General features: G+C 37.6%; 1 protein-coding gene across 1 annotated transcript in view; it reads right to left on the bottom strand.

Moving 5' to 3' along the window:
- Positions 1-1939: 1939 nt before the first annotated feature.
- The window catches only part of DDX4 (DEAD (Asp-Glu-Ala-Asp) box polypeptide 4), an 18173-nt gene continuing 6993 nt past the window's right edge, over positions 1940-13119 (bottom strand). Inside the window, exons 5-12 of the mRNA XM_010132614.1 lie at positions 12503-12586; positions 12090-12173; positions 9201-9242; positions 7784-7926; positions 6583-6735; positions 5181-5335; positions 3118-3247; positions 1940-2110 (exon numbers count right to left, since the gene is read on the bottom strand). Coding sequence (XP_010130916.1) covers positions 1940-2110; positions 3118-3247; positions 5181-5335; positions 6583-6735; positions 7784-7926; positions 9201-9242; positions 12090-12173; positions 12503-12586 — 962 coding nt within the window. The remainder of the gene's footprint in view (positions 2111-3117; positions 3248-5180; positions 5336-6582; positions 6736-7783; positions 7927-9200; positions 9243-12089; positions 12174-12502; positions 12587-13119) is intronic.

The following is a 13119-nucleotide window of genomic DNA, read 5'->3' as shown; positions in this document are numbered from 1 at the left end:
TTATCTGCCTCGGCTCCTCAACCCTTAACAATGGGTTACCAACTTACATGGTCACAAAACTGTTCCAGGGGTGCCATTTCATCACTAGTTGGAGGGACAGAGGAGAATTCTACACAGGCCAGAATTCAAAACAGGCCTCTAAGAGACATCATCATCCTTTTTGACTGCTCAACAAAAGCACTGCTTAAAAACACAGTTTACTCGTGGCATTTATTTACTGTATCTACCATAGTTAGAAACTTTTGTTTACACGGGTACCTTATCTGAGAGATCAAACTTACCAAAACAGGTAATTCCTTGGCATGACTCGTAACACACAAGAACTTTACTAAATTGTACTACCTTATTAATAAACAAGTGTGCTTCACGTCCAGTGCATAGAAAGCAACACAAAAAGCTCTTTCGAAAAAAGTCCTGACTAAGGAACCTAAGCCATAACATGCGACTCAAGTCTGAGCTTAAAGTGAATCCAGTCCTACTTAATGAAAAGCAATTCGTCTCCCCAACAGCTGTCAGTATCAACCAATTGAATAGGGAAAGCAGCCCATTCACTTCTTTCATTCTGGACAGCCAACTACTGAAAACATTTTCTCTCCACCTCCAAAAAGATCTTTCAGGCTTTAAGGCCAGAATAAAGTTGTCAGGATTTGACTCACTGATGTACCAATGTACTTTGCTGCAACCGTCTGATCACTTGACATGCTCTCAAACTGTAATGTGCTTACTAGTATTTTTTAGTGATACTATCACAACAGTATCCCTACTACAAAAGCCACCAAAATTATGTCAACTGCTCAAACTGAAGTTTGGACTCCTCCAATTTCAGAATGAGTATTCAGATGCCTGTCTCTTCAGAAGTGGAAATACTGAAGAATTTCCATCCGCCTACAGGGAAGGGGTGTTGCTATCATTCTAGCAGAAATTAGAACTGTGAAAAATATGCTACTCTCTCTGGGAAACTTAGCAGCTGAAACCCAGCTGCAACATTATCATGTGGGAAATTATATCTCTAACTAGTCTCTGTTTGATTAACACTAACCAATCAGAAACTGCGAGTGAACTAACCCCTCTATCCAATCACAGTGCCTTAAGAGATGCATACTGTCTGTGTGACAAGGAACATATCCAATCACTATGTAACCAGTTATGTGAGCAAGAATCCACTGTCTATAAAGAGAGAAGCATTGTAAACAATAAATGGGTCTCACTGCACACCACATTGGCGCTCGGGTGATTCGTTCTGCTCCAGCTCATAAGCTCCCCGTAAGAATATAACACGGATCGCTACAATGGGGTATTTTGTTCTGTTACTCCCAGGCTCAGCAATCCCACTACCATCTGTTGCAGACTGTCTCTTTTCTCAGTCTGGAAAGTGGAACTTTTAGGATAGTGAGTAGTGGAGCTCTAAGGTATATCTTAAAGCCATTTGAGGAAGCTTTAAAACTACTAAAAACAAACACAACTTATGCATGTAATTAAGAATTGTGTATCAGCAAGGCTTGTGAGTCGAGCATTACTTAGCATGTCTGGTTATATTATGACCTGGTGCCAAAGACATGGTGCTACCAGTGCTGCCTGTGAAAAAGCAAAGGGACTCTTTTTGAGCTTGTAGAGATGTAGCGGGGGAAGGACAAGAAACAGACAGGGGCAGTATGTGCAATTCTGAAAAAATGGAATCTAAAAAGCCTTCAGACAACCTTCATAAGTCACTTTAAAGTCTCCACCTAAATTAAGCAGTTAACCTATGCAAGTTCCTAGTTCTGTTACCTAAAAAAAGAGGTAATTCTTCAGCAAGGAGTGTTAACAGCATAGCTTTTCAGTATCTAGAATTTTAGCAAAATTGTAAGCTTTTAAAAACATAAGGATTACCCTTAACAACTCTCCAGACATTTAGCTCTACACAAGTATATCTTCAGATATATTTCAATTTTTACTTTACTCACCTCTGAACTTCTTCAGGAAAAGTGGCACTAAACATTAGTGTTTGGCGTTTGTGTTTTGGTGGCATGCTTGGGTAGGAAATCAGCATCTTCATATCCAGCCCAAAACCCATATCAAGCATGCGGTCTGCTTCATCTAGCACCAAATATTTCACATTATGCAAAGCAATCTGCAAGTGTTTCAGTGAAAGAAAAAAGCGTATTGGTTCATTGACAACACACTTACAGAATCTCCTAATTGTCAAAATCTACCTTTTACTTATTTCTTTTATTAGAAGTGAGCTATTCACAAATAAAAGTCTACGTGCGTTATGTTTTAATTGCATCTCAACCCCTAACTTTTTAATCGGCACTAATTCTAATAGTATGTGTGCACTGAAATGATTCAAGACTTAGTTCAGCAATGTAATCCACATAGGGCCTACACAGAGTAACTACTACTCAGCACAACTATTTTGAAATTACTCAGAGTTTTAGCCAGGTTTTCTCATGTAACTCTCATGTGTGCTCAAAAAGCTCCTTGTTCTGAAAAAATGTATGTCAGAAAGCAGTATTAAGGACATTACAACTTCACTATTGCTGACCAAGGCTGTCATTTTGACTAGGAGCCTGACAACTGCAGAAAGTCACTCTCTAGATTATTACCAAGAGGTGTTTCTCCAAACTTCATTTGCCCAGTGCAACATACCTGAGCCACCACTGTAACACGTACAGATTTTGATTTGAACTTATAATGGCTGGAAAGTATTTTTAATAAAATCAATACTAAAATATTCAAAGAATTATTATTAGCATAGTTTCAAACAGATAAAACCTATTATAGCAAACCAAACAGGACATCAAATGAAAGTCTGCTATGGAGTTTTCTGCAAGAACTAAAGAGGATGTTCTGTGTATTTAAACTATAAAATTCAATCGCCAAGAACATTGCAGCCAGTTTGATTTAGACTGATATATTCCAGTGGGCCCTGAAAAGGACTCAAGAGATCTGCACTCATGCTACTTGTTGAAAAACATCAGGGTATTTAGATATTCCAAGAAAAGCTCACTTGTATTTTAAGTGCCTGTACAAAGGCAGCATACCGACTAGTTTTCAAGGCTCTAGCTTTGGTTCTATCAGATTTGAAGAATGAAAATCAGTATGCAAAAAACTAAGACTTAAGTTTAAAGATCTTACCTTCTCTCTTTTTATAATGTCCATAAGCCTTCCTGGAGTGGCACACAGTATATTACAGCCTTGCATTACCTGATGAATTGAATGGCCTAGTTGTGTACCTCCATAGACCACAGCAGGCCTTACACAAGTTCTATTACATAGGAAAAAAACCACCAAAAGTAGATTAATTACATAAGAATGCAAAGAGTATTGTTTCATGAAAATATGTAAAAAATCATCAGATCTACTATAAACCAGCTTAGAGTGGTTCAATTCCTTCACCATACAGCACATCTTATAACCAAAAGCAGGATCCAAGACCAGAAACTCACTCACCCTAAGTTTAAACTGCCCATTCACACTATATAATAGAGGCTGCATAGGTGGTTTACTTGGAAAGAACACTTTATTTCACCTGTGTTCTCCCTTCTCTCTTCAGCTGAGAGTTACTGACAGAAGAGCCAAAATGGTGCTAGACATTGTTCCCTTTTATACAGCATATTTAGAAAAAACAGAACCACCATATATATGCCTTCAGATCTTCAGAAGTAGTTTTTTCGCACCTTGAAAGGACAGTGCAAAAAAAGAAAAAATTACACGGGTGGATCCAGTGTACCACTTAAGCATTAGATAGCAAACCTCTTCAAACACTAAACTACTTAATGCTCTTCCTACCTAGTTTTTGGTTAGATCTACCCAGTAGAGCTACATCAGATAATTTTTGCTCACAGAGGTAGTTTTCTACAGGAAAAAAGTACCTTACACGGCTGAAGAGCAAGTTTACAAGCTTATTGTTATAATCTCCTGCTAAGGCTTTTACATGCATGCAGTGAGTATTTTCATAGTCAAATTCAAACTGTCTGTTCTTGAAGATACTAATTCAGCTTCATTTGCAACAACAGTGCAGCAGAGAAACCTGGTAAATTTTTACCAGGTTTAACTGGAACTTTTCAAAATGCTTTAGTCAAGAATAGAAACAGGCTGGACACATAACATTTCAATGTTTATCCACTATCAACTAATACACATATTTCATATTCCTATTCGTGAACTAAACCAAAGACCTTAAGAATATTGTTAATCTAAACTGACCAATATGTATGCAATTCTTCACAGGCAACAGATTCACACTCTGATATTGTTTAACTACCCCCCAAATGTGCATTATCTTGCTTTTACTGCAAGGCAGCTGTAGCAGAAACTTAGGAAATTCAAAAGCTATTTTATTGTGAAAGCATCTGTATCTATTTTAAAATACCATGATTGAAAGAGCTAGCTACATAGTTAGAATATTTTAGGGATTAAGAAGCTATTCTTAGTAACCTCCTTAGTGAGCAGATACGCAAACATGATGGTACTTCCCAAAAGCAGACAGTCCCCAAGCATTAGTCTGCTTGAACAAGCAAAGGCAAGTCTAATTTAGCCCACCAGATTTTGCACTGATGAAGTCCTCCATTCCACCTCCTAACAACACTAACGAGTCATTACAGACAGATTTAATTCTCTTTCCACGCACTGGCAAAACCTATCACTCAGCAGCAGAAAGATTACTGGAAAGCTAGTTCACTGGTGCACAACATTCAAGGGTTCAATGACCTTTTGGTCCATTTTGAAGAGCTAAAAGAGCTAGCTTGAGCTGTGGAATTTCTGCCCAAGGCCAGAAAGCGGCAACTCTGGAAAGTGCAGAGTTATTAGAATCCATCACTGAAAATTAACTAAAACTCCCTAACGCTACCTCTATTTTTGTGAAGACGAAAATAAAAGCAAGTATGAAGTACACAAGGCAAACTAAATTTAAGTAACTCACTTAAGAATTTTTTTTTTTCTCATCAGGAAAGATGATGTAACACAAGTTTAGTGGTTACCTCCTTTCCAGGCTGGAGAAAGCCTCTCCCCATGCTGCCCCCCCTCACCCGTTCCAATATGCAGAAGATTAGGATACTATAGCCATATAGTAAGAAAACTGCTAGCCATCTAAATTCAGGTATTTGTAGACATTCAATCAGCACAGAAAAATTTTTGGAGTATTAATGAAAAAATTAAAGCACTGCTGATTCAGCTGAAGTAATAATCAAAAATCTTACCCATACACAAATTTCCTTGCTTCTAGGAAGATCTGATTTATCAGTTCTCTAGTTGGGGCAACGATAATACATTCTGGGTCTTGCTGCTCTTTAAAACTACTGGCAGTGACACCATCTCTCATCATGAGGGCCACCACTGGTAGAAGAAAAGCTGCCTAAAAAAAAAAAGTAGTATTTATGCTATTTAGTCTTAAAGCTTTCATCGGTCACACTAAAAGCTGAGTATCGATCTTAAAGCCAGAACACGACAGCACACTACCAACTGAAGGAAATCAGACTGTGAAAGGATTGTCCTGAATGTACTACAGAACATTCAAGCTTATTTCTCCTTGTTTAAGACGTATGAAAATACCTCTCTGGTCCTTAAGCGTCTAATGCAGGAACAAAGTCAAGCAATAGCCAACTTCTGGGTTCTTCAGGCAGTTGCACACATCAGGTTGACCAACACTAACAGTTACGTATCCAAGGATCGAAACCCCTCTCTAACATTTACTTAGAAGCTTTCCCGTATCATTGATAGATTTGTCAAGTAACCATCTATCACCACCTTCTAGACCACTGTAATAGCAGATCAGCTTGCAACACAGCTGCATCTGCACACTACTTACCTGTACAGCAGTCCCAAAAGTATTCTGTGTATTTATAGCATAAGCTATGGACATCTTCCCCTCCGCAGACAGAAGAGTTTTTTCAAAACAAGTAATTAATACGCTCATAATGAAGATGAGAGTTCCACGCTACACTGAATGGCAAGAAGCTATACTTAAAAGCCAAATGTTCTCATACAGAGCTGTCAGTGGTTAGATTTGGGTACATTACACTGTTTTAACAAATTGAGACAACTTGAGACAAATTGAGTATCAGCTCTCAACACTGTTCCATAATTAATGTTGCATCATCTAAACTTAAGTCCAGTGCAGATCAGACTTGATCAAAACAAGGATGACAAACCAGCACACCATACTGTTGCAATCTGGCATATATTTAATAAATAAAAAAACCCCCCACTCACCAACCGGAAAATGCCACCACCTGAAACTACAAAAACACACAAAATAAAACACACCCAACAAAAAACCCGCCCAAAAAACTTTCAGCTGCTGAGGTTTTTATCATCAGCAGTTTCTATGCCTTTATTTCTTAATCTGAATTTGTAGCCCTGAAGACTAACCTGCTATATCAAGCCATTAGTTCACTGAAATTAAAAAGAAATTCAGCCCAAAATTGTGTGAACTCATCCATCATTCATACCTGTGCTTAGTATTATGCCTGCCACCATGCTGCAAGTCAAAGCATTAGACAACAAGCTGTGAACCACCTGATGTGTGGAAGACTGAGGCATCCACCTAAAAGTTCAAGGTCACACACTTCCAGTAGCATGAATGCTACACAAAAGTCTTACTGTTTTGCCCGATCCCGTCTGGGCACATGCCATTAAATCTCGTCCGGCCAGTATAATAGGAATGCTGTACTTCTGCACTGGAGTAAGTTTAGAGTATCCAGCTTTAGCAATGTTCATGTTTAAAGTCTGACAGAGGTTAGCTTCTTCAAAAGCCTGTAAGAGGAAAAATTATTAACAGTACACAACCACAGAAGTTTAAAAACTGAGATGCTTGTCATAGGATACAGACACCCAAACTAAAAAGCATTAACTTTTGAGGGCATCTTCTAGATTGCCAGTAGGTAAAAGTACCATTCTTTCAACCTGCTCATGCCATTCAAGTAAAGTTGTATGTAAGACAGTGAAGCCTGGTCTTACTAGCTTGAAGATAAAAATTGCTCAGCCACACAGAAGCCACGCATTTGTATTCAAGCAAGTAAAGTCACATCATGGCATGCTATGAAAACCAAAACTCCTCATTTTCATTTTGTGTAGGAGATACTAGTTTCAGTATGGCAACTAAGTGTGTAAGAGGAGCTAAAGCAACATCCCTATCCATTACCAAAAAGCATCATACATGAGAAAATCAGTTTGAGGGAGAAAACCTTTCAGAAGATGGACGGAGAAAAAAATATCTGCATCTTCTCTTTCAACACAGGTATTACTACCCCCTCTTTCCTTCTTCCTCATTCTTCTTCCTAAAAAGAACTTTTTTTTTTTAAAGAACAGGTACATAGCATGGATTAGGAGCATGGATATATCTTACTTTTAAACAACAAGCAGCAGCCACAGAAAACAGGAAATTAGAAATTACTTCTAAAACAACTCTCTGTCCAAATGAAAATTATTCCAACAGGTGTTCATTTTCATTGTTAAAGATCCCACAGTAACAGACTTCAACAAGATGCCTCTACCAGCCCTCCCAGAAACTGCTGCCGAAGACCTCTTTCCTTCACGATCGGAACTGGCATTTTTCTGCCATTTAAGGACTATGCTTTCTGTCCAAGCAGCATTACTTTTTCTAGGACATTTCTCTAGTTTGTCTGTGTCATTTTGAAGTTAAATTTATGTCTTTAAAATGGGCAGCACCTCCTTCCAACGTGGTACTGTATGCATGATTCAAAATCTTCATCAGTATTTTCATTAGCAGTGAATATTAGACAGTATACATCTGTGCAGAATCACTCTCAACATAAACCATGAGATTGATGAGCTCACTAACCAGTAATGGTGGTGGAGGGTCAAGTCCTGACACTTCGACAACGTTTTCATCATACTTGTCAAAATTAATTCCTGTCTGGTAATGCGCAAAGATGGCTTGTTCATTATCAGGAGGAGGAGGGGGCACATAAGTCACCTTTGGACCTTAAGAATACAACCACTTAAGTTCATGAACAATATAATGAAAATTGGAGCTATTTTAAGTATGGAGCTATTGAGGAGAAGTTCAGTGGTATGTCACTTAAGACTTCTCTCTACCTGGAAGATAGAGAATTGTCAGAACTTTATTTTATACTGGACCTAAAACTCACAAATATAAATTCAGACTTCTGTAAAGCATTCTTGTCTCATAGGACCCCTTTGAGGGTCCTTGTCTCAAGGACCCCACTCTGAAGAGCTATTCAGAAAAATGAAATTAGGTTCTACTTTACTACCATGCAAAACCCAATGCTACCATAAAAACTCATTCCGCTATAAATTATCCTGTTGGATAACAATGCATTCATTAATACACAAAGATAAAAATCAATCTGTTCATTGCAGTACATTTATAGTTCTGTATTACTTAAGGTATTTTTAAAGCTAATAAACTCAGAGGTATAAAACTAATTATGTGATGCTCACTAAAAGGTTAGTTAGTAGTAGAAGCCACTTCACTTGGACCTCAAGTGAGGAAGGATCAGGAACCAAAATTATTCATGCAGAATTCAGGAGCTCATTATTTGTCTTTCTGTATTTCAGGATTAAGAGAAAGGCAAAGTAAGGCTAAAGCCACTTGCAAAAAAACCCAGATAAGTAAACATTCTAATGACATCCCACTGACATTTGGAATATATTTCAGAAAGGCATCATTCATCATACATTTTAACCTGGTCTCCTGCACATACAAAGCATGAAATTGTATTTACTGACTTGAAGTCAATAAAACATATTGAAGCCTGTTTTCCAGAAACAGCATCCCAGACGCCACCCACAGCATCTAAAACTGAGAATCTACTGTTCCTTCATGGTTTGCTTTCACAACTATCATTACTAGTGCCTACACTATTGCCAATTAAGCTCTCTAAGACCTGCGTCTCAAGTAGGTAAGCTTTAGCACTGCAAAGAAGAAACAGCCAGCAACAGACTAATTCTACAGCACTCCATTCCTAACTTCTAAAGATTAGAAGTTTGTCTCTACTTAGGTGAGAACAACCACTATGTTGCCCACAGCTAAAGATAAATAAAGTTTAAACTTACTGAGTTTTAACAGTATTTGCTTGGTAACTTCTGTTATATGAACAGTTTTGAAATGGTTATGTATTTACTCACATCACTATCTTCTTTTTCACCCAATTACTTCCAGCAACTCTAAGAAAATGCTCTTTGAATTAAAAGAAATTAAAACTGGCATGCTACTTTGTGAAGAAGCTTCTTACCTCTTTCCAAACCTATTTCTTCAGTGTGCTCTTTGTAAGGTGCTGTTAAAGAAAGCATTCCAAAGTTAATTGCTTTTAGGAATAAAATCTCATTTGAGAGAAAATTTAAATAAGAACCTTAAACAAAAACTCCTAGAAAACTCAACAGTTGGTCCTGATATGGTTGGTAGAATGAGTGGATATACTTATGTAAGCAATTAAAGTAGTTACAAAAAGGCAGAAGACAAAGGCTCCATATTTGTCTTTTAAAGAGCAGAAAGAGACCAGTCAGAATGCTGAGCTTAGCAGCACCTTGCAGTAACAACACAAAGGGATTAAACCCAGCAGTTTGCTGAAAGACTTCACAAACCAGATCTGGTCATTACTTAACTCACACTAAGTCCCTTATCAAATGCAATCATCCCAAATTATGAGATGGTCATCACGAGATACCTAGATACAGCGAGCTGGATTTAAAGACAACCAAGAGAAATGATCCCTCCTAAATCCAGCATATGCTTTGCAAGAGGAGATATAGTTGTCTATATTCACTTGAGATAAATCATGAGCAAAAAAATCATCTATAACAAGAAATGCCACAGAAATGTCAGTTTTATAACCTTGTTTTGTTACCTCCTAAGTGAGGTTGTTCCCCTAAACTGATAAATAAAATATTTTGAGTAACAAGAATTCACACATGCTTACAGCTACAGAATCTTCATTTTAAGAACTATTCAACTTTTCTATAAAATCAGGAGACACTTTAATGCTACATAACCAACTTCTAAATAACTAAAGAACCATAGCTATAAACTTCAGTGTCATCACAATAGTTTTTCAAGAGTTAAGAGATAATTTAAACTAAAAAACTATCCTATTATTTCAACAGCCACACATTTATAATATTCACTCCATGAAAGTTCTGACCTTGACATCCATCTATTGTGTGTTGCTTTCATTATCACTTGAAAAACAAAAAGATTTATTCCTAAGAACAAGGAAGTATCACACGTTTTACGTATGCGAAAACTGTATTAAGACTGAGCTTAATTAATAGCAGCACTTCTGGAATCCATTTTAAGTCCTTTACACAAATTAGAAAAAGCCTTAAACCTAACTAGTAGCTTCTATCTCCTCTGTGCACAAAGCAGTGTTGCTGATTTCAAAGAAGGGTTAAAAAAAAAAACCAAAACACTTTAATGCAAGGCCCTCTGGAAAAGAAAGGAGGCTAGAAACATAGATAAGGGACACAAGACTGGGTAAAGATGAAAGACAACCACAAAAGCTGTTAGACTTTCTACTCAAATGGGCAGCTCAAGCCATTCATAAAAATCATACGATGAGAACTGACAATCTTAAGATCAGTACCATAGAAGGACAGTGACCCTGCAATACCTCCTTTGCGTTCCCTCATCCACATTCTTCCTCACCGCAGCAAACATAAGCACAAAAGAATCGCATCACGGCAGCATATAAATCCAACTGCTCATTCTCAACAAGACTGAACTATAAGCTCTAAACATAAATACCAATTCTAAAGAGGCACCCAGTGCTGTTACTTGGATCAAGAATGCCCTGCTCAGCAGCAATATTCTTAAGCAATTCTGTAAAACCACAGCTCCATCAAGATGGTAATCAGAATCCAAGCGAAGATAAAACATTCAGTGCGTGTAACCTGTTTTAAATACTTATTTTTCCATCAGGAGATATAATATGCTTACACAGTATCTCTAATTGCAAAAAGAGTAACTGTTTAAGGAAAAGCCAGCACAGCCCTACCTTCATCACCTCCACAAACTCTTATCAGAGTGATGTGACCGCTAATCAGACATGGAGGCAGTACAACAGCCTACCCCCTTCTATGTTGCTTCACTAGAGCCAGACACAGTCTGATTATAAAAGGACATACTTCCCATGCAACAAACTGTTCTTTATGAAGAATTCTTTCCACATGAGCCTCTATAGAGACTACTGCAACTGTTGCCTACCAATATCCATAACAAGTCTTCAAGTAGTAATAGTTTACACAATGGTCATGAAAAAAAGTAAAGAATTACTATCCTGCATTAGGCACATAGTTATGACCTCTGAGTACTGGCATGTTGCCTCTATAAAGACTTCAGTTTCTAAACATTCTTTGAACTGAAAATCTGAAAAAATTTAACTCAAATAGAGGCAAATTCTGAAAATGCATTTTAATCTATCTTTTCTACAGTGAAAAAGTCTTTCACCAGTATCACACAGAATGTTCTTACATTAGGAACATCAGCCTCCACCACCCCTTACACTAGTTTAATGGTATTTCTAATTCGAATGATGGGACTTTTGTGAGCGATACATTACTGCGATCTCTAGGCAGCACACCATGTAGTTTACATGTTACAGTAGCATCAGGAAAGCAAAGGAAGAGAGGACCGGGAGGGGAAAATCCTTTGCAGAAAGCTTAAAAATCCCACATTAGAGTAAAGTCATAAGGAAGAGCTGGCTTCTCAGAGCTACAAGCCTTATTTGTGAGCTTGGACAACCTAAAAAAGTACCTCCCTTTACTGAGGATGGTGGAAGTCTAGAGTTACTATTTCAAAACTGATAAAGTTCTTAAAGACTTGCTTTGAATTCTGGCATTAGCGCCTCTGCTTCACTGTGCACTAACCAACCCAATTCCAATAAGACCAAGTAAAAAATAAATATGGAAGACAACAGCTTTGAAAATCCAATTACTAAAATTTCTCCAAGTTACAAACATGTCTTGTGTGAGCATGCAAGTAAGCTATCTAACATTTGCATAGGTTTTTAATTCGGACAGGGAGAACAATCACAGTGATAGCAGTTACCAAAGCTAAGGCAGCATGCATCGCCACAAATCAGCAATGAGGTAATCTGAAAGGTTCACCACCCTTTAAAAAGTTTCACCTGCACGACTTCCAAATGTCCCTCTTCCTCCAGAGCCAAGAAAAGTGCCAGACTGAGGTCTGCTGCTTTGTTCATCTTTAATATCTGTAAGTAACACACAGAGTAGTGGACACAGCGTTTAAAATTAGTATAATGAAATACTAGGCTTAAAGCTAAGACTACTTAGTCCAAGAACTATAGTGCAATGGCCCAAACAGATTTCTCTGTAAGTCCAATCTATGCTACTTTATTCTCAGTGATCCTATTTTCAAAGACTCCATCCATATGCCACAGAGCTGAAAAACAGCGCTATTTCATAGCTTTCACCTTTATTCTTGCAGTTCTTAGCGAGCAAGCAAACCCAAAAAGAGACAAATGTACGTTGTTCTGACACAAATCACTCAATATAAACATATTTTTAAAAAATCCCTTACTTGCACTCTGTCCAAAGCCACCACGAAATCGAGAACCTCTATTTTGTGTACTAGGATCTTCTGTAATGTTCCTTTCTTGAAAACCTGCAGTAGAGCACATCACACAACAACTTAATTTGTCCGGTTTTGCATGAGCAGATCAATTACCTTTTATTTGGCAATTATTCTTCATATATTCTTTTACGAATTCAGATAAAAAGTCAGTAAAGCTAAATGATTTGCCTAAACATACGAAAAATTAAGAAATATTTTTTTGCCAAAAAGTATAATTAGAAGGAAGAGTCTCCTGCTCTCCTCTAGTATTGCTTTCTTCAAGAAGTATATCAAATGTTAAGTCTTGAAGTATTTGACCGCACACGCATATATGCTATATAAGCTACCAACTTTCAACTCTTCAGTTACGATGCAGATCAGTCCAGCCCTTTGGTTCAGCCACAGGACAAATGACAAATGCAGAGTGAGGTAGTATAGCAACTGCTGACTCCTACAGAGTGGGGATTTGAAAACCTGCCTTTCAGATCTAATAATTTCTATTTTTTTATTACTCAGAATTGCTTAATCAGTTGCTTGAACAGGCAGTGCCACATATTTAGCGTATTTTTATTTCTAACCTCTTT

The sequence above is a fragment of the Buceros rhinoceros genome, unplaced genomic scaffold, assembly GCF_000710305.1.
Source record: "Buceros rhinoceros silvestris isolate BGI_N320 unplaced genomic scaffold, ASM71030v1 scaffold30483, whole genome shotgun sequence".
Lineage (NCBI taxonomy): Eukaryota > Metazoa > Chordata > Aves > Bucerotiformes > Bucerotidae > Buceros > Buceros rhinoceros.
Note: the sequence above shows the minus strand (reverse complement) of the source record. Positions and strands in the feature narration are given on the sequence as shown.